The sequence below is a fragment of the Cataglyphis hispanica genome, chromosome 5, assembly GCF_021464435.1.
Source record: "Cataglyphis hispanica isolate Lineage 1 chromosome 5, ULB_Chis1_1.0, whole genome shotgun sequence".
Classification (NCBI taxonomy): Eukaryota; Metazoa; Arthropoda; class Insecta; order Hymenoptera; family Formicidae; genus Cataglyphis; species Cataglyphis hispanica.
Window position 1 is genome coordinate 9018220 of NC_065958.1, and position 23762 is coordinate 9041981.

The following is a 23762-nucleotide window of genomic DNA, read 5'->3' on the forward strand; positions in this document are numbered from 1 at the left end:
ATAAGTTATTTCTTGTATGTTCCACTGATTATTTGCACGCAGGATATATGATCGGTTTTATTAGGAGTTTTAAATAGCTACAAAGGTTACAAAACTTTTTTTGATGCTACAAAAATTGAGGTTGTTAATCTCAAAAAATGTTTTATTTTCAACATTGCAGTACAAACATGGGTAATCAAATACATACGTGATTATCTTACACACACACACTCACACACACACATACATGTATATATATGTATATATATGTATATATATATATATATGTATGTATATATATATGTATATATATATATATATATATATATATATATATATATATATATATATATATGTATATGTATATGTCATTTCACTCTGTGATGAATCGTTAACAAAGGACAGGATTCGCTTCTTGCGTTTGAGTGCATGATTGATGTTAAGTATTAATACTTAAAATTATCAATCAATCCCATAAATTATTTTAGGATGATGTTAATTATCACAATCATATATGGTGCTACATCATTTTTGTGTAAATGTACATCAGTGTAAATTTAATATATTATTAACTAATATATTTAGATATCTTTTATTTCCTTCTCTCTCTAAGAAAGGAATTAACTTAAATAAATTTATAATATTTTATATAAGTATATTTGTGTAATAAGGATAAACGGAGTAGTTATTCCATCACCAAAAACATTTTTTAGAAAAATTATTTTGCCAATAAAATAGAATAAACTAGATTGTTATCGCAGTCAGTGTTTTCCTGTTTTTATTATTTAGATTTTATTGAAATTATATGAGTGCCGATCGAGACATTGTCAATCCTGATAAAAATTCCGGAACATATATCGCATCGTATTTACAAAATTATTTAATTAAAATAATTAAAGATTTGCAGCAAATCTCTGATTATCATGTGCACATTTCTCTTGAATAACAATCGAACTTGGCAAAATATAAAGTGCATTTAAAAATATAAAGTGCATTTAAAATGTACCAGTCTCTGAGTAGTTGATTTGATTCGAGGAAGTTTTCTTTAATAATTCTTAAAATAATTGAATTATAAAATAAATCTGTTTTTATAAAAACTCTAGTAATTTTCTCATTTTTGATATTTTTTAAAATACGATCTCAAATTATTTTTTGGAAAAAAAATCTGCACATTAGACTAGAAAGAATTAATTAATAGATTATTATATATAATAAGTAATCTCTGAAATTGTATTTGTGATTTTAAGGGTGAAGTAAATTCATTTTTCTAACACTCAATTTTTTTTATCAAATCATATTTGGGCAATTTGTATAATGAATGCAAATTAATTGCAAGAATAGTTAATTTGATAAAATCTAAAATATATAAAAATTCAACAATTTTCTCACTTTTACTTAATATTTTTTAAAATAAACTTGCTTATTTCTTGCACTTCAATCTTCTATTATTCTTTTTCATTATTTCCGTTTGTTCGAATTATAAGTTGATAAAAACAATAAAACATTGTACGCGCGCGCGCGCGTGTAAATTTATTACAATAAATTGAACAACATTTGAATTCAACTGAAAAATAGAGTGTTGTGACTAGCATTCAGCAATTATATTTGAATAAAATAAAATTTTTTGTATATATGTATATAGCTGTAATTTTTTGTATAATATGTATATAGCTGTTTTAACCGAAGCACAACATCTTGTACATTTTTTTAACTCTAAAATACTATCTAGTATGTCTCTATAAGACAAATATTTCTATTGGTTTTTTTTTCAATCCACTACACTATATATTGAAAAGATTACAACTTTTTTTTTAATGATACTTTGGTTTTCAAAATATCTGATTTTTTAACTATTTAGAAAAAGTATAATTTATCTGTAACATTTAAATGAGGTAATAAATTATCTCAATATATTTTTGCGCATTCTTTTTCATTTGTATTAACACAAGATATACACTTCAGAAACATATAATTATAATAAACTATAAAAAAATTTTCTAATTAAACTTATTTTCAATCTACTTTCATAAATTTTAAATAATGTGTTCCCCAATACTGTCCAATACTATGCGAATATTTTAAGAAAACAATTTATGTAATAATCGTATATTTATGTAAAAATCTTTGTACGCAAAATTATATATTTAACAGTGAACATGAGAATATGTACAAATGTTGTACTCTGGATACAGTTTTATACTTTGGCATGCATTTCACATTCTGTGTCAAGCGACTATAATATCTAAGTTAAACTTTCAAAGCTGCCGTATCTTAACAAGCAAAAATTTATTTCTCTTACAAGAGAAAGATATTCCTATAGATGACATGTTTTAAAACTTCGTTAACCCGAATTTACAATAGGTGTAGTAAGCTTTAAGCCGTAAGAGAATTACCAATAACAATGATTAGTCTCCTTGAGATTTGACTGTGATTAATCAATTTCTTATGGCTTAAGGCTTGCTATTGTAGATCCGGACTTATGAGTTAACAAAGTTGAATAAGTTTTTTTTAACTAAATTAAGTTTAAAGAAAACGCTCCAAGAATTAACTAAGTTAAGAGTTACTTAAACAAAAATTAACTCAGTTAAAATTAAGTTAAAAAATTATTAACATTATTAACTTATTGAAGTTAATTCTCTATCCAACAGCAAATTGACACATCTGACCAAATTTGTTATACGACAAATGAAATATTCGCATTACGATCTACCATTTTTACACGATTTTAATATTGATTAATTTTTTTAACTTGTATGGCAAAAGTTAATAAGATAACGTTAATGCATTTAAAAATAACTAGTTTGAATTAAAAATTAATACGTTTAAAATTAACTAAATAAAAGTTAATAACTTTTCAACTTTTTAACTGTTTAATTATTACTCAACCCTGCGAGTTCATCGGAAAATCTAAAGCAATATACACAATAGTGCCGGAATATTCTATAGAACGCTCAATTTATAATATTTGCCATCTTTTGCTTTTAGTAAGACGGGTGTAATATCGCAGTTGTCTATTTATCAATAATATCACATTTTGCTAAAAGAAAAATACATTCAAAAGGAATTGTTCTTCGCAGCGCTGACATCAAAAGTTATAAATAAGTTATAAATATATAAAAACATTTAATATAAATACACTCACTACCGTCCCCTAATCGTCGATGGAAATTGGAATTACTTGAACGAGCTCTCTCTCGCTCGAATTGTTGCATTTAACGTTAAACTCTAATTTTGTTATCCGTCTAAATGTGTCCGTTATTCATTTTAAGAATCACTTCGATTATTGCGCTTAGCTTCGACATGCTGCAACCTTGAAGGACTCCTGCTTGGCACAAAATGCTGCGGCTTTCCTACAATTAATTTTTAAAATCCGTTGCATCAATAACGATTAACGGAACGCCAATTAGCCGATTAAATAAACTTTCATTTTATCAACATATATTATTTGTTAAAACAATAATCTGTAGAAATTTAATTAATTAAAGTATAACTAACAATAAAAAACAATTGCACTAAAATTAATGCCATTTACATTTGATCGAATTTAAATTATAATTTAGATCAATTTAAATTAACATTATTTATATTAAATGAATTTAAATTAGGGAAAAAAGTCCATATATAAATTAAATATAAATAAATCTAATTAAATATAAAATATATATATATATATATATATATATATATATATATATGTTTTTTTCTCTTGTGTGATCTCTATTCGTATGTACAGAAAAAAAGAGTAAAAAAAATAATTAAAAATAAAAGAATAATTTTTGCATTTGTTTATAAAAAACATAATTTGAAATAAGGAAAAATTATCCACATATAATTGTATATAAATTTATATCTGTGATTATATATGGATAATTTTTTCTCACTTCTTAAAATTTCCTCTTCTCTAAAAAAAAAGCTGATAATTTTTAGCTGGTAAACCATAAGATTAATTAAAACATAATTGAACATTTAATTTAAGTTCATTTAAATCGATTAAGTTGTACAATTATGTTAACTAAAATTAAGTTGATGCGATTCAAAGATTTTTCCATTAATCTATTCGAATTAGTATTTACCGTCACATCATTTCACCAAGTCTTTTAATAGAAATATGATTTTTAAAATGTGTTTATAAAATAAGATGCTCACGCTCTCTTAACAGCTACAATTTTCTTGCAAGTAAGATGACACATTCGTGTGTGTGTGTGCGTGTGTGTGTGTGCGTGTGTGTGTGCGCGCGCGCGCGCGCGTGTATGTGTGTGTGTGTGTATGTATGTATGTGTGTGTGTGTGTGTGTGTGTGTGTGTATGTATGTGCGCGCGTGTATTATTGTGTGCTCTTACATAAATATGTTCGTTATAAAATTTTAGGATAAACTTTTTTTACATTAATGTATACTTCCTCACTTTTCTCTCCCATGAACTTGATATTAATATCAAAACCATAACGGTGAATAACCTTCAAAAGATATCAGCCGGCGCTTATTGTTGATTAAAAAGTTATTAACAAGTGACAGTACATGCAAAGCGAGATTTGAATCTGGATTGGCATGAAAAGGAGATTCAAAATATTGAACATAATTTATTATATATACATAAGTATTATTATATGCATACCCGCGTGTGCATTTTACAAATACTTATACAAATCTCTATATGATATTCACAAATATTAAAAATTGAAAAGAATATGTGTGTATGAGCAGAGCAGAGGCATATGGGTTTGCAATTATCCATGAAACGCGAGCTCAATTCTAGTACCCGGTGCTTCTGTTGCAAAACAAGATTTATAATTATACAGTTTCATATAAGTTTGTAACTTTTTGCGCAAAATGAGATTTTCCCTTTCTCCTTCGCGCCCTTCTATTCTCTCTCTCTCTCTCTCTCTCTCTCTCTCTCTCTCTCTCTCTCTCTCTCTCTCTCCCTCCCTCCTCCCTCTCCTCTCTCTCTCTCTCCCTCCCTCCCTCCCTCCCTCCCTCCCTCTCTCATTGCAATACAATATCGGAGAATAAGGAGTGCGTAAAAGAAGAATATGTTTTACGAAAAAGTGAAAATGTATAATGTCTTGCCAATTAAAATAAAACAGAATGAAAGAGTAAAGTCATTTAAGCGAATATTAAAGGAGTAATGTAAACTAAATCTGTATAACAAATAGCTCAGAAAGCTAATAAAGATCGATCAATCAATTAATCAATCACATATTGATTTCAGTGCAAAACGAAAATTTAATATAGTGATACTTTGAAATAACAGAGATTATCTCTACTCCCGTTTCACAAAATTGCACACAGATCTACATATTGTTGCGCGATTGAATCATTACCCACATTCATGCTACTTGGGAACTACTGACTTAGCTGTGTGGAAGGTATGTTATCTGCTATTTTGAGATTCCAGCACTATGATTGTACAGATTTATAACTTTTGCACGAAGTTAGGTAATCCTACATTATCCAATGTTCTTAAGTTCAAAGATAAAAAAGAAGGCGGTTTACAATGATATCAAACTAGGTGGGATGGATCTTGCTTCGCGTCGAAAGTTAAAAACTTATATGAACTACATAATTATATGTATATAGATTTTATTTTAAATAAAAAAAATGATAAGGTGAACTTTGCTTTGTGGATTTTTGTTTACAAAAGAATATATATTTAAACAATTGAATTTTTATTTGTTGATAACTTTCTAATAAACAATAAGCGATGGTTAAAACCTTTTGAAAATTATTTAGAATCATAATATAGAATCATAAATCTTGACAACATATGTTAAAATCAAGGTTATTGAAGAGAGAAAGGATACACTAATATAAAGATTCATCAATTATATTAATCCTATAATTTTATATATGTATACCTCCCTCTATAACTGTGAGGTATTGTGGCGCCCTTATTAACTATACACACATACCTTGCAAACTCCACACAGGACTCGTTTAGTCCCTTGGACGATTTCATTACTGTTAATAGTAATCGTATTGCAAAAGCTACTTGGTGAATATTGATTGTGAATACAAAATTTGTTTATGTACGCGTATGTATGTGTTTTGTAGATGTATGTGTGTATGTATAATATCTACAAATTTATCAAAGGGAAAAAAGTATAATTTCAAACAATATTCTTGGACAAATTTAATCACATGTTTGTATTTTCAAGTGATAAATTAATTATTAAATCACTTTTAATAAATATATTCTTATGCGATTTTTGACCACAACAGAAAGTTTTTCTTTGGAAGATTTATTGCCACATTGTTAAGCTCTGGAGAACATAAAAAAATAAGAATTGGTCGAAACAAGTTTCTATTTTGAAAAAGTTTGAAAAAATTAAAAAGAATACAAAAATAAAAAATCTTACGATATTTTATATGATTAATATTGATAAGTATTATTACACGATCCTTCAAACTTGTTCGACCACAAGAATAAACGATTTCTTTAATTGCAAAGTATTACGTAATTAAAAAAGAAAGCTATAAAAATTTTGCATTGTATCAGTCATTAATGTCTCTTTTATTTGTAATCAAACATTAATTAGTTCTCAATTGATTACTTGAATATACAAAATGATAAAATATTTGAATTGTACGTCGCCTTTTTTTCTCTTTACTCTTTACATATTTCCTTAGAATTACTTTTAGTTATATACAATATTTGCTCGTTAACAGAAACTTTCCACTTTATTGAAGGATCATTTCTTTCTTCCCCTCCCTCTCTCTTTCTTTTTTATGAATTTGCCTAATTATCTGATCGACATGGCGCGCTCGAGCTTTGATGCTAAAAATTATTTGTTTTTATTCTTTTATTCGTTTTTATTCTCATTCCGCTCTTTCCTCCCTCTCAACAAGTCATCGATAAAATTTATGAAACGCATTATACTTTTCGAGCATTATACTTTTTCGAAGATAAACAAATCTGCTGTTTCAACAGAAAACAATCAGTTCTGCGCAACTTTCTGCTAATGAGATGATATTGTAAAAAATTTTAATAGTTTTTATAATTGAGATAATTTACGTGATTTCAAATAACTAATATACATATAAAAAATCAAAAGACTATCTGTAAAATGTAATTCGCATTATTATGCTTTTATTTTGTTAAATTTATTAAGTTGAATTCTTGATTAGCGCAATCTACCTAAATCAATTAAATCGACTTTAAATATTGTATATTGAATTATACATTTCTACTACAGCATTTAATTTGAGAAGCATAAAAATTTAACAAACTCAAATTCTTCAATATTACGAGAAATAATTCTGATGTTCATTTATTTAAATAAAAAATTTAAGTATGGCACGCAAAAATAAGTTTTCATCTTATTATTCTGTTTTTATGTATATTTATCTATTTATATATGTACTTATAAGTGTACGTATAAAACGAATATTGTGCGTTGTTTATGTCATATGTAATCTTGTCATTATAGTCAATAAAAAAAAATTAAGCTAGAAGAAACTATACAGAATTTCTTACACTCAGCTTGATTACGTGTCTTTTTCTCTTTGCCTCTGAAATTGTACTATATAAATTAACGGTAAAAAATTAACAAAGATATAATCAAGCGACTATTGATAAGAGATGAAAAAAATCTCTTCACAATTTTTTTTTTAATTAGCCACTTTGGCTAAAGATTGTTTTGTAAACAATTTTACAGTTATTGATTTAGCTGCAAATTGCACAAAAAATTGCATTTTTCTCTAAAAACAAAATATAATTTTTACGTTATTACCATAGACATAATACATATAAACTGCGTGTTGCGATCAAGTTCTAGAATTAAGAAAAGAAAGAGGGGGCTTTAGGGACTTCAACCTTCCTTTCAAAAATAAGGATAGAAAGGCCACAGACATTTATAAAAGTCATAGACATTTATAAAGGAGTCATTAAGAACGTCTATATTCTCATCTAGTCGAGTTAAGAATATAAAACATCGTGCTTTTCTTGTAATTTCGATAAGCTTGTAAGCATAATTTAAAATTAAGATAGGAAGAGTGATTAATTAAATCAGCCATCAATTTTGCGCGATTTCAGCCATCAATTTAGTCTTTAATAAATCTTTTATACATTTATAAAGATGTCAAAATTTGATTCTGACAATGAGTGTTTGAAATAATATATACTGTGTTCACGGAGAGAACGACTAAGCTCCATGCAGCTTTGGGCAGAATGAGATTAGGTGAGGGATTCGAGCGCGTTACTTCAATGCCATATGCATATCGATCATGTATCGCGTGATCCGGCTACAAAACTCGGAAGAAATGTCATAATATTGAAAGCTTGGTTAAGTTTCTTTAATTTAAGTTTCTAAAAGTTTCTAAAAAACTACTATATTGTTTCAGAGCTAATACAAAGTAATAATTTTTGTTTGTCTTCAATTTGGCATTTTTTTATTATTATTTTTTTTTCATAGAAGATAATGATCCTACTTCCATGTCCGAATTTTCTTCCATTGTACAATAAATCTTTTCGCGAAACTTTCGCAAAATGTAGTATTGCTTTAGGTGACAACTAACTATCGAATGTTCGAAATAATGCGTTAAGACTTATGCGCGCGAGTTCTCTCTGTCGGCTATAATCATTGCAAGACCTGTTTGGCAGCGTGGAGGGAACAAAATGGGCGATAGATCGATTGGGTTCTGACTGAACTGGGCCGAAAGGGCGAAAAGCATGATCGTTTTCTCTATAATCGCAGTACAGGTCAATTGTTTACTTTTTCCTAATTAAAATAATATTTTTATCAACAACATCAACATTAGCATACATTAATTGTTCTTTGACTAAATGAAAGATAAGCACGTTACTTTTTAATTTCAACATCGTTTCGGCAGTTAACCAACCATTATCGGTGACTGCAAACCAGGATTGCAATCTCGAAGAGAATAAAATAGAGACGCAATTTCTTTCAGGAATATAATATAACATGTTAATATAACAAAAGAAGAGATAATTCTAGCAAAGTTAGCAATAAAAAAAAACAAGAAAAGATATAAATAAAAATGTCTCGAACAAAAATTGATTGTTAACTTCCTCTCCCAAAATAATATTCTAAAAAATAGAGAAAAGTTATAAAACAATGCAAGAAATGAAACTGGAGCAGTGAGTACTAATATTGTTTTTTTTTAATAATGTAATTGTTTTAATAATAATAATGTTAATACTCTTGAGAATGTTAACCTGTCTCTACTTAACAATAAATGCAAAAAGAAAAATATAGTAAAAAATAAGCAAATTAATTCAAAGAAAGAATTCTTTCGACCGTAAAACTGTGTTTTTGTTTTTAAAAGTAGAAACTTACATCAAACGTGGCAATAAATACTTAGCAACCAGCAATAGCAAGATATTTCGCAGATGCCTCAGATTTTTGGCGAAAATCGTCAATGATTAAGCAATAATAACTGGCAACGCGATTATATCCTAAACAAAAGTTGGAATAAGAATAGAAGTTGAAATTCATAAGCTGATTGAGCAGCAATTTTAAAACCGGGAATCACTGATGCAAGACATCAACTAAGAAACAGAAATAGAACAGCTGCGTGCAAAAAGAAGGAAAAGGGAAAGATTAGAGAATTGGTAGACAAATACCGGCGCAATAACAATCAGACTTGATAAAGTACAAAAAATTCTGGCAACAAAGACAAGCCTCTTCTTTATAATATAGCCATTACAGGATTTAGACCAAATAGATGTTTATATTCGCAGAATCTATTTTTCGACTTATCCCTTATTTTATGATGTCGTATACCCTGAATGCATCGAATCCAGGGCTAAAACATGAAATACTATTTTTCGTTTTGTTTATGCAATGACAATCTGCTTGAATTTCTGGCTATTCAAAACTATAACAAATTTGAATTCAAAGACAGATAAACTTAATCTCGCTACTCCTATCAAATTTATAATTAAAGATTATAATCTTATAAATGGGGTAAAAGTGGTACAATCTCATAATAAATGTAAGTATAAAAAAATGGACAAAAAATAATGGGACTCACGATCCTCGATTTTAGGATCATCTACTTCCTACTCAGTTTTACGCACTTAGGCTACTAAGCCAAATGAATTTGCTTTTCTCCGTTCGAATTAGAGATTTCTTCTCTGAATCTTATGATTCGACCAGCTTGAACGGACATACCTCCCCGAATATTTTAATATGTCTCAACCTTACAATTTTCCTATTTGGGGTTATTTAAATTAAGATACGGTTCATCCTATTTCTGAACGCTGTAAACTCAACGGGACTCAATTCTAAAACCTATTAATATTGCTAGGCGCGCAGCTCACTGACGTGCGTCCGGCTAAAGGTCGGCGTTGATTGGCCAGATATTACTCAATAATAACTCCTTTATTAAACATCAAAAACATAGAAAAAAATGGTAAAGGACTTTCCTGCTTAGTTTAATCCGCTCTACATTATAGGTGGGGTGATTATTATCAGACACCCTGTGTATACACACGCACATGCGCACGCACATACGCACACAGGGTGTTTCATAATAATCGTTCCATCCGTAATGTGCAAATAGAGTGGATTAAATCAAGCAGGAAACTGCAGTCTTATATCATTTATATATATCTGATCTTTCTATCATTAAAAATCATGCTCAATGCTCTAAGAAAAGAAAATATATCAATCATAGATATATCATTCCTAGATAACAAAATAGCATACATACATACACAGGGTGTTCCATTTAAATGAAAACAGTTGTATATCTTTTAAACTTGACATTGTACGAAAAAATATTTCAGACAAAATTTATATAGAAAGAGTTTTTAAATAAAAAGAAACATCAATTAATAATCTTGAATTTTGACTAAGAAATCATTTTTCAAGTCTTGTAAAAGTCAACCAACTTTTTGTTTTTAAATGGAACAACTCTAAGTTTTTTCTAAAAATTGATTCCTCGCAATATTCGGCGTAAAAATTATAAGGATTGGATTGTCAAAAAATAAATATTTTGATATTTTATACTTTAATTTCACATAATTTTACGTTAACTATGAAATATCTCATAAAATATTCATTTTTTGATTAGCATACTTCAATACTTCTAAGCAAAATAATGAGAGAAATCAATTAGTGTAACAAAAACACATATTCGATTTTGAGAAAAAATATGTAGTTGTTCTTTACAAATTTATATTTTTTCTTAAATATAACTATGTATTTTCTTTACAACTAATTCCTCTATTATTGAAGTAAGATAATCAAAAAATGAATATTTTACAAAATATTTCATAGTTTATGTAAAATTATGTGTGAAATTAAAGTATAAAATATCTCGTAAACTACTTCAATTTTTGGCGATGTTATTCTTATAACTTTTTACATTAAATATTGTGAGAAATCGATTTATAAAAAAAATTTAGAATTGTCCTCTATTTAAAAAAACTAGGTTGACTTTTATTTCTATCTCAAAAATATAAATTTCGTCTGAAATGTTTATTTTCACGATGTTAAGTTTAGGAGAAAATTTCTCTAGCCTGCCGATAATAAACACCCTGATATATATGTATATAAACTAACTTTGAAATAATGACCGTTGAAATTTTGAGTTATTCAAGGTGATGCACTTTACAATATATATCAAGATTAAACTCATCTGGGTCTACTTTTGTCAATATTTATCGAAAACGTATTTCTTACTTTTCACATCAAAATCATTATAATATTTTATTTACAAAAAAAAAAAAACTTTTCAATTTCTTATTTTATAAAAAATAAGAGAAATCAAATATACATCTTCCTTCAATTATTATAAATAAGAGAAATCAATATATATCTTCCTTCAATTATTTTAAATATATAATACACAAGTGAGTTGTATGTGTGCACGTTTAAATTAATATTGTTTAAAATATCAAATATGTAAAGCAATATTAATATAAATATATATTAATCTTTCTTTAAAAAAAAGGAGCATTTTTCATACTCAAAAAATTATTTTCGGACTGTTGAAACTCAGCAAAAAATCATTATAGACTAAAAATTAAAAAAGTATAATAAATTTCAATTTTAATTTTACATGGTATCGGTAGTTTTAAAAAACAAATTTTGATCTTTCTTGTTCTGTGCTTTAAAAAAAAAGTTTTCTTTCTTAAAATTAAGTATTTTTTATATTCTGCAGTTCGATAAAAAAATTCTCCAAAAATTTAAATTCTATAAACTACAACATTTTGCCTACAAAAAAATCATAGGAAAATTTTAAAAAAGCGTTTTAGAAATTTTTAACGTTTCATTTTTAACGTTTTTAACGTTTTTTTCAAATTTTGAAGAAAAATTTTTTAAAATTAACGATAGCATGTTAAGTTGAAACTTGAAACTTCATAATATTTTTTAAATTTTTTATCTAGGATGATCTAGGATGATTTTTCGCCGAGTTTCAGCAGTTAAAAAATAGTCCAACTTTTAGCGTATAAAAAAATGTTGCTATTGTTTTTTTAGTAGTGCATATCTAAAACTCATCAGGTAGTGAGGGGTAGTGAGTAATTTGGATAGTGTTGTTATCAATTTGACAAATACGGATTTGGAGAATTAGATAAAATCCTATAGGCTTATAAAAGTATCTCACATAATTATTCTATTTTATAAGCTCCTTTCTTTATATACTTCTACGTATCCAATATTGAACGTATCAGCTTTTAATTGCAGAATGATACAATATGTAGATAATATCACAATTTTCTGTAACTTTCCTTCTGTATCAATTATATATTACGAATCATTATTTTTTTATAATGCATTCGATATATTCAAAAAACTTGTTTAAAGTTTTGAAGTTGTGTAAGTATTTTTAATAATTCTAGATTTCTTCTATAAATGTTAGATTTTATACATATATTGATTTTGATATATGTATAATGTAATTTCAATATACGATTTATACATGATTTCAATAGAATCAGCATTAGGAATTCGTCTAATTAAGGAATATATGTAATTGTCCTTCGATTTGAATACGCTTTAAATATATTATTGAACAATTTAAAAAACAAATATGTATTTCTTTTAAATGAGCATTCTCGTGTATTCAAGAATTGAAGTAACCTCTTAAAAATAATTCGGTATATGTCGAGCGAATATCAGCGAAACAATAAAACATACAAAAATGTTTCTAATTCTTTTTATAATTATTCATTTGATTTTTTTAAAATGTGATATTTTTTAATATATCCCCACTCCACACTAAAAATTTCATGAATTTCAAATTTTTTGTAAGGTCAAAAATTAAAGAGCTTTATTTTAAATTTATTTATATATAATAATATGACTTTTTAAAATCGCATTTTTGGCAAATGAGCTTTACAGATCGCACTTTATAATGTGCTATATGTGCTACGTTTCTATGCCGCACTTCTATGCTGCGCAAAATTTGATAACATATAGCTTATTTTATATTAAATTCTATATTATGAAGCAACATTATTTTATATTATAAAGCAACAAAAATAGATGTTTCTAATTGCATATATACATATATATACATACATACATACATACATTATATACACATTATATATATATATATATATATATATATATATATATATATATATATATACAGGGTGTTAGAAAATATAATAAATAATGTATATATAAAAAAATAATGAATTTTTTAAAAATAAGATTATATAAAAAATTAGATATTTAAAAATATTGATTAAATAAATGTCTAAAGGAATCTAAAAAATGAAGATAGAAAGAATGATACATATAAAAGGAAGAAAAATACATTTTATTTTGAGATAAAATCTTCAGTTCTTTATTAAAACTCACAAAAAGTTATATTTATTTATCAAGTGAAAAATAAAAAGTAAAATATAACAAAGATAAATAAAGCTATAATAAAGGTCTAGAGCAAGTTTCAAAAGATTACTATATAAAATAAAATTGAAATATAATAGAAATATAGATATTTATAGAAACAAAATGTAGTTGTAATAACGTTTAAATAACACTCCAATATATATGATTATGAAAAATGTAAAATAATAAGAGAATAAAGAAAAAAGGTAGTATGCAAAATATTCTTTCTCTCACGATTCCAGAAGTAATGCTGCAACATGTTGAAAAAAAATGTAGAATGAATTGTATAGAGAAACAAAAAATTCTATTGGATATTATGAAATTGAATATTATAAATAAAATTCTCTTTTTATAATCATTTTTTTTCACGAATATCATATTTGTAATCAATGTATACTATAAATATATTTTATATACATACATATATGTATGCACTTATGTTTTTGTAATCATATATAATCTTGTATATTATATTTTATTTATACAAGAGTTTCATTTATATAATATTTGATACAATAATATTTAAAATATTACAAATCATTAAATAATAATATCTGTTATATTATACATTGTTATATTAATCATATGTTGTGCATTATTGGACACATTATATAATTATACAACATAAACAAAATATGCTATAAATAAATTTTTTTTAAAACAAGCATTAATTTCTTTGATAAAATTTATATAAAATTTAATCATATTTAATATAAATCACTGTATATCTATGAATAAAGAGAGAGAAATATTGATATCATTATAAATTATATGTTATAGAACTTTATAGAAGTACAAGAATATATTTATATCTATTTATTTTATGTGCATTACAATTTTTATTATAATCAGTTTTAATCATATCGACTCATCTGTTTTTGGCATCCTGCACATTTCTTTTTGAATGTACAAATCAATCAAATTTTTAAATAATTAAAGTATTGCATAATTAAACATTTATTTAATTTATTTATGTATTATCCTATTCAATTTATATATTATATAATACGTTGTATTATGTATGAAATATGAAAAAGAACAATGTGTCAAGTAAAGTATTGTGCAATAAAAACACGAGTTAGTTAATATAGCGCGATCTTTAGATCTCAGGCGAAAAATGCGATTTCAGAAAGTCATATTATCATATATGAATGAATATGGCATGAAACACTTTTTAATTTTTGTGCTTATAAAAAATATGAAATTTATAAAATTTCTAGTATAAAGTGGGGATATTAAAAAAGTATCACATTTTCAAAAAATCTAATTTGTAGTTATATAAAGAGCATTATAAGAACCATACTTTGCTAATTCAATTTAGTTACAAATAGTAAACTAACAATTTTAAATCATCTTTAAAGATTAAATGTTTTTATTTTATATATTGTATATGTGCGTGCGTATATATTGTCTCTCTCCTCATTTAATTAATAAAACTTTTAATCATATAGTTTAATTATAATCGTTATAACCATGTATTAGTCTAGACCTATATAAGCTATATTCAACAAATGTATCTATAGATACATTTATAAGTGCAACATTACTAAAAATATTATTATTTTAAAAAGTATATATATGTTACTTTAAATAAATTGTTATATCCATTCTCACATGTGTGTGATAAAAAGAAAACTCACATTATACATCACAGTAATACATCCTACAGAAAATTTCTTTCCAATAATCAGTAAGTATTTTCTGTAAAATTTTTTTTTAGCCTAAGGAGACATTGTTATATACAGAAGATATGGGATATAAACAGATAAAGCTAGATAAAGCTAACCTCTTAAGATTAAAGCTCATGTAGAACTTATGTTTTCAAGTAAAAAAAAAATACGCGCAATCTATATTTATTATGTCTATGATTATCTCAGCATGTCTATTATACCAGCATAGCAAAACGAATATTGCAATACGCAGTATTCTTTCTAGTGATATAGAGTAAATTCTATTTCTTTCATTCGATAATCAATCAGATAACTTGAGATGATCATAATTTGCAACTTTAGACTGTTTAGATATACAGTACACATAAAAATTTTTTCTATCTTCTTCTACTTTCAAGTTTAATTACAATACTCACTTTATGAATTTATATGCCATAAATCGATTAAAAATCACAGGCGCAAAATCGTTAATCAAACGTCATATGTCGATAATATAAAATTTTAATTTACAAATTAAATTTCAACAAAAATAAGCAAATGCTCACAGTAAGCAAAAACTCAATTCAATCAATAATTAAATTTCAGCACATTAGCAATAATTAAATTAAATTTTCGTTGTATATTTAATAGCAAATTAAATTTTGGTACGTTAAATTAAAAAATTTAAATTAAATTAAAAAATTCTTGCATATTGATAAAGTCAATTAATTGCTCATGTATATTGATAAACTCAGTAAAAATAGAGTTTTATACATAAGCAAAGAATTATTTAAGTTACAAAATAAATTAGTAATATATTAATATAGTCACAAATTCTACATTACCTTTCCAAAACTTAATCAACCAGTATTAAATTTATTGCATGTTGATAGAAATTGAATTAATCTGCAATATTAATTTAAACATATGTTTGTGAATTTTTTTACATATAAAATATTGAAATATTAATTAAATTTTAAATTGTATATATGTTTATATACAGGGTGTCCCAAAACTACCGGACTTCCTCTTAATGGCAGATTCCTTAGAACATTTCAAGACGAAAATCTTAATACAAAAATGTCGAAGCTATAATAGTTTTTAAACGGGAAACGTTATATTTTACGAATGAGAGGGCTGAGATTTCGTGTGCTCAGGTACGGCAAAATAACAAGTGAAAAAAGTGCTTTATAAATGGGATATTTTTATAATATTATAATTATCGTATAAAATTACAATAGCATTGTCATTATATGTTTTTTCGCTTCTTTACACATTACATTCTTTTTATGAATGATGGATGCGAGAACTAAAGGCACCTCAAAAATGATTCAAAAATTTGCAACATGTTCCAACTTCAGCTGTCAAAATAATCGATCAATATTACAATAAAGATGTTTACTATGATGTGTTATGAAAACGGTTACAATTTGTAACTATTTATAATTTCATTACAAAGATTCCAAAATATTTCAAAATACAAAATAAATAAATCTCAAATCTAATTCTATTACAATTTATTATCTTGCATAGTAAACACTTCATGATAACATTGATCGACCACTTTGACAGCTGAGGTTGAAACATGTCGCAAAATTTTACTAGAATCATTTTTAAGATGCCTTTAGTTCTCGCATTCATTATTCGTAAAAAGAATATATTAATGCAATGCGTAGAGAAGTGGGAAAACATATAATTACAATGTTATTGTAAATTTATACAATAATCATATAATAGTTGCTTTCCATTTGCACTCAAGTGATGTTGAGTTACTCAGTTATGTGAGTATTTTACACTCAGATAAAATGTCAATTGTTCAATGAGTAAAAGGAACGCACAAGTGATATTGCAGGTTCATAACCTTACTTTTGTATGTGAGTCTATAGACTCACTAAACTACTAAAGCACACGATCTCGATCGTGTGCAGAAACTCAGTTGAATTTCACTTTCTCAGCATCAAAAGGAACGTGCATTCAACTGAATTATAACATCATAATTGAGAATTATCTAAGTTTTGATGTAAATGGAAAGTAATTAATATTATAAAAAAATCATCCCATTTATAGAGCACGTTTTTCACTTGTTATTTCGCCTAAGCGCGCGAAATCTCAGCTCTCTTATTCGTAAAATATAATTGCCGTTTAAAACTGTTATAGCCTCGACATTTTTGTATTAGGATTTTCGTCTTGAAATGTTCTAAGGAATCTGCCATTAAAAGGAAGTTTGGTAGTTTTGGGACATCCTGTATACACATACATATATGTATGTGTGTGTGTGTGTGTGTGTATGCTGTGTGCATGCTGTATGCATATATGTATATATGTATGTAGTATGCATGTGTATGCTGTATGCATATAGGTATGTATATGTATGTATGTATTAACATCAGGAGCGTCATTTGATGCAGATGTCTCTTTGCACAAAGAGCAAAGTAGAAGAGGAAAAAAAATCACACGGCTGTACCTCACGAGAGACCTTGCGGCGTGAAGCAAATCTTCTCCAGTTCACCGGTTGATGAACTGACTGGCGATTCAGCTCGATCGTCCTGCTCGGCCGCTAGTTGCTCGCTGTAGTAATGGGGTGTACTGAGATAATCGATGAGTCGCCGGGGTAATGGCAAGGTCGGGATCAGGTCCCTACGCACCATCTTCAGGATGACGAATCTGCAAGTGTGCTGCAGACTCTGTACTTGCTTGAATCGCGATACTGGATGGAGCAGCTGCACTCGCATTGGACCCAGAACCGGTCGCCGATGAAGGAAGAAAAGATACCGACCGCTGCGCGAATGCTCGACTGCATTCTCGATGAAATCAACAATAGTATGTGACTTGAACTTTGTGCAGCTACCAAAACTGAAATTACCTGCTTATCGAGAGAAATAAATTTGATAAAAGCTTATATATTTCATATGATAGTCCTGAATCTTATACATAGTATGATGTAACTTACCCTGATCGTGTTCTATCCTCACATGTCGCACGCAACTATTAAGTCTGAATGATAAAGAAAAAATATAATGATCGTCGCTACTGTCCCGCACGATGAATGAGCCATCCGGCTCGTTGGATAGTATTTTCTCCGCCGCTTCGCCGGATATAGGTCCCCAATACCATCCGTACTATTTTGAAAAACGATTTTATATTATAAAATATCTGTTAATTCTTTAAATACCAAGTCTAAATCAATGAAAAAAAAAACAAAAAAAATGAACGTACATCCTTTACTTTCTCAATACTGGCAGCAAAGTCCATACTCGTGTCCTCTGCGGTATCTTCTTCGAGTCGTGCAGCGGGCGACGAAACTTGCTGTTGTATCAAGCTCGGAGATTCGCACTTGGGTGTCATTGCTGTAAGAGCCTCTTCTGCTTGCTCCACATTTACCTGACTATTACTCTTGGGCAGAGGTGGCAACGCACGCTTGAAGAACGGCAGTTTTTGCGCGGACGGTTCCATCTCGGATGGAGCGGTGTTGTTGTTATTTGCATGCTGATCGGAATCAACGCTCTCTTCCTCTTCGACGATCTCTCCCTGTACGATGCTGTTGCGTTTCTCCACAAAATGATCCGGCGAGCCCAGTCGCCGAAACCGGAAAATATTGCAAAGTGTTTGCTTAAGATTTAGCGAGAAATTACGCTGACTTTTCTTTATCTTCTCCCGCTCGGACTCGCTCTTCTCCTTATGCGATTCATCGCGTGCCTTCTTATGCCTGATGCTGACAAACGCGTTCCTCTTGTGCTTCTTCACATTATTAGAGTTATTGTTATGATTGTTATTATTATTGTTATGATGATGAATCATCAGTCCGTTACTGGTACTCTTATTGGACACTGGTGTGTCCGTGGATGAATCCGTATGCACATTACTGTTATACCTATTATTAAATAATTAATTTGAAAATAACTATGGACATTTAACTTAAAATATTTAGAAACAAACATAATCAAATAGTCTACAATAAAAACTCGTTTCCCAGAAAAAAAATGTGTTTCTCTTAATTTATCAATAAAAATTATATATTGTGTATGTGCACTTACCTATTATTATTTATACTGAGGGGTTTGGCTGTCGCGGCAAGATGCACTGGAGTATGGCCTAGTAGTGGCGTTTTGTCTCGTTTAATCTTGTTCTCGCTAGAATCGCTCGAGCTCGAATATAACGTCTGTAGATACTGTCGCACTTCGTGTAGAGTCATATGGATTGGCTCGCCAATATTGTGTGCATGTCCATTCGATGTTTTAATATTGTGACGACCGGAAGTGCCCGGTACACTATGTCGTTTGCCACCACCACTACCTGGATTAACCTCGTTACAACAGACATCAGCCAGCAAACGTTGAGATTTAATGACGTGCGTTATGGCACGTGACTTGCCGCAATAGTGGCGCGCTTGCTGGATATGCGCCTCCAACTCACTCTGCGAACTCGCGGAAACGTTTCGCCGTCTCTTGCGATGATGCCGGTGTCGTTTGGGCCTCTGTGGCGTTCGCAAATCGTGCAGCGGTCGTATCATGTCGATAGGCACCGTGTAAATATCCGAATCGAACGGTACATTGTACATATCACTTATTTCGCTTGTAGTCAATACATCATGCGACATGGCGGATGTGATAAAGCTGCTGTCGTCGGCTTTATGGCCAAGTCCGGAGGTATTAATGGAATTATGTGAACTAGATAGTCTTGACGAAGCTAATGAGCAACGCGAGTTTGGCCGATTCAGTGTATTATACGGAGTAATAGTGATGGTAGCAGCACTCTGGCATACTGGTGGCGTCATTAGATCCCATATGCGTTTAGAATTTGTCTGTTGAGCCCGTGTTATCACTGAGATCGGATTCATAGTAGGCGCAATTCTTCCTTCCGGCCAGGAGATGCGACAAGAGATCACTAACGCCTCATCTACTGCCGATTGTACTAGACTCTCAGCATAATCGTCGAACCAGCATGGCATTCTATGTCTCATCAATCGTGCGTAGTTCACAATTGGTGCCGACAAAGATTCCGAATCTGGTGGCGACGGACTGTCCTGAAACTCTGGTGGTGGCTTGATCGCTACATCAACCACTTCAACCTCCAATTTACCATCTGTATCACCCCAACCTGGACCCTTCTTCAATGTGTTGAAATTCTCGCTGCACATGCCATCCGAATAATCAAAAGAATCTTGTGATAGAGACTTACTTTCTATGTCACTTTCTTGTATCTGAAATTGTATTTCATTTCAAGAGTTGTACGTGTCAGGAAAGTATTCATGTTTGTAACTCAGAATAAAAAAAAAAGGAAGGAATACTACCTCCATCGCAAGATGGGCTCGAACAGAATCACTAGATATTGAACCTCCTAGGCCACTGCTACCAAGATCACTGAGAGGCCCAGCGCTTAGTGAACATGATGGCGGAGAGTCCATTTCAGATTTTGTTTACTTCAACTATGCACTGGATAGCCTATAGTAATCAGAACTTTCGATACTTCCATATTACTCTCTAAAATTTAATGTTATAACTGTTAATATACTGAAATATACTTTTTATTTTGAAAATATCTTTAAATTAATACTAAATTAATACTAAATGTCTAACCTGATAAAAAGTATCACAGGCAATATATAACTGCCTTATGATTCTTATATTTATATATTGACTTGTACTCCGCGCATGGTCCATTATGAGTAAGAAATTGCAATGACATTCTAAAGCAACACAGTTGATGACCCTACAAAAACATGATAATACAACCTGCGAATTTTAAATGAGTATAATATCTTAAAAATATAGTTTTAGATGCGAGTCATGAAAGTCAAAGATTTCATAATTTGTTTTATTAATAAAATTTACATCTTTTACAAACATATTAACGAAAAGAATCCTTTATAAATATTTCAACATGAATTTTTCGCGATATTTTCCGAGACAAATTGACGTCTCTAACCAAGTCTGTCGATACGACGAGTGTCAATTCTCTCACCGTGCATTTGATGATTAAATGCGGCAATTTTATCAGTGTCAAAGTCACAATTCAGAAAGAAATAAGATTCTAAAATTTAGCTTTAAAGGCATAAATGACAAACCGGCCACAGAAAATTAAGTTTTGAGCAGTTTCGGACAAGAATTAGAATGAAAGGTTGACAGACTTGCGTTGTGACTCGCATCGCATGTCTCGGGAAGAGGTCGGGACTTTTGCCTGAGTCAAGTGCAATGTGGGAAAGGTAAGTGCACGATGATGACACATGTAGCGATTACCTATGCGCTGAATTGGCCGCGACGCGTATGCGATCCAAATCTTGCCGATGTCGTGCGAAGACACGCTACTCATGATTGTCGCATGACGCGCGCAAAGCTCATGCCGGGATCAATCGATATTTGTGAGTTAACGCGGAGCAACCTGGGCCATATATCAGCTTGTAACATGATTGGTTAGGGGTCGGCAGAAGAGACGAGCAAAGTTTGAATTGATATTGGAGACCTCGCGTAGTGACAATGTAAAACTCCTCCTTTCAGGGTTACCAATGCTGAGAAATAAAGCTTCTTATAGCCCTCGCCATGAACGTAAGAAATATCTAGATGGAGCATAAGGCAAAGGATATATTCTTACTATCTTTTATACAGGTCTGAGCACTTGTCTTTGAAAGCCGTGCCTCAAATGCGGGCAATCTTTCTCGTTTCTACCTGTCATTAATGACAGGCGGGCCGATAGAATGCGCATGCACAATTTTTATCAAATTTCAGATATATTTCAACCTTTTCTTAAATACGAGTTCGATGTTTTATACAAAATAGTGTATTCAGATTTTTAAAATATTAATACATCAATATTTGTGTATGTGATTGAAAGGGACCGTTGCTCTTTGATTTTCTCTCTTGTACACTGGCTCGCCTGATTGTAACGCCATAGCAAAGAGCAGAAACAATGCCTGATTTTGGTACTACACAAAATCCGAAATGGGGTTAGCGAGTGCCCAGACCTGAGAAGACAGACCGTGATTCGGAAGGCGCCATCTTGGTATTATTCATGTGCGGACGTATTTTCTATTGTCACCTACTAATTATTGTTATTTTTCTATTTTTGTGTTATTTTCGAGCGCCGTACCGGCCTAATGCATTTATATTATCGAGTGCCTCCTTCTAGATTGTTAATTTATGGCGCCCCAAACGTTGTTGAACTCATGTTTGACCTGTTGTTGGCCAGAATTATCTGATCACTTAGATCGATAGCGGCCATTAAGTAGAAGAAGAAGACCGTGATCCGTAGCTCCATAATGTTAACCAACATTCACTTTTATAATTTTTTTTTTTATAAATCGTTTGTTGGTTGTTTGTTGGTGATTGTTGGCTTAATCACAACGTTTGTTGGTTAATATTTTTTTTTAAAATACGAAAATAAAATTTTGTGTGAAGTTAGCCGGAAAGATATTATTTTTGTTTCAATCTTAGTTCAATCGATGCACAATCGTTTTTTGGTCACGAAAAAACTAATTAAAACGTTCGTTGGTTCATATTTGCCTTGAAAAGTGAAAAAAAATAATGCAATAATGATAGCGGGAGAGGTTGGGTAAAATTTAAGATTGACTTTAAGATACATACGCGCACACATACACGGGGAGTGTAAGAAGGGCCTTCGGTCCCCCTCCCGCATCCATTCCGCAGGTAGGCTGGGTGGACCTTGCTTTATAACTTACAAAGTACAAGCTACATTGTAAAGCAAGGTCCACCCAGCCTACCTTTGCACCCCGCTATGTGTGTGATGTGTGTACGCGCGGGCGCGTGTTTCTTGTCCATGCGTGTACTTTGGTATATTTCAAATCTTTTTTGTTAATAACTTTTTAATAAGCAACGAGCGACGATTAAATTAGGAGAAAAAGTTATTCAGAATTATGTCCTTGACAACATATATTAAGGGCATTGAAATCAGTGAGGTCGCCCTTAATCTTAAGTTTTATCAATCCCTCTCCCGCCACCATTATTGCATTAGTTTTTTTTTGTTTTTAAAAGCAAATATGAACCAACAAACGTTTTAATTAGTTTTTCTATGACTAACAAACGATTGCGTATCGAGTGAACTAAGATTGAAATAAAAATATCTTTCCGGCTAACTTCACATAAAATTTTATTTTTGTATTTTCAAAAAAAAATATTAATCAACAAATGTTGTAATTAGGCCAACAATCACCAACAAAAGATTCGTAAAAAAAAATTATAAAATTGAATGCTGACCGGCTAACTTTATGGAGCTGTGATCCGTACGATTATTGGCTATTCCGCCATTTTGGGCTATGTTCCGATTTTTCATCCAACGAGTAAAGCGGGGAGCACACACTTTTGCATAAGCGCATAG

The 23762-nt window shown here is 29.7% G+C and overlaps 1 protein-coding gene across 5 annotated transcripts; it reads right to left on the reverse strand.

Moving 5' to 3' along the window:
• Window positions 1-121: 121 nt before the first annotated feature.
• LOC126850131 (uncharacterized) lies at window positions 122-21893 on the reverse strand. 5 transcript variants are annotated; one of them, XR_007687493.1, is made up of 9 exons: window positions 21671-21893; window positions 21011-21143; window positions 20725-20914; window positions 19469-20634; window positions 18651-19305; window positions 18385-18553; window positions 17899-18300; window positions 3122-3329; window positions 122-3016 (listed from the first exon to the last, which is right to left on the reverse strand). XR_007687493.1 is itself a non-coding variant. In XM_050592831.1 (8 exons), exons 3-7 carry the CDS (start codon window positions 20836-20838, stop codon window positions 17900-17902), a joined length of 2502 nt encoding a protein of 833 aa, XP_050448788.1. In that variant the 5' UTR covers window positions 20839-20914; window positions 21011-21143; window positions 21671-21893; the 3' UTR covers window positions 122-3329; window position 17899. The 5 variants fall into 5 exon arrangements, 3 of the variants coding, with proteins under 3 accessions (XP_050448788.1, XP_050448785.1, XP_050448786.1); XR_007687492.1 differs by adding an exon at window positions 16280-16340 and having other exon boundaries at window positions 122-3329; XM_050592831.1 differs by having other exon boundaries at window positions 122-3329; window positions 17899-18297.
• Between the last annotated feature and the right edge of the window lie 1869 nt (window positions 21894-23762).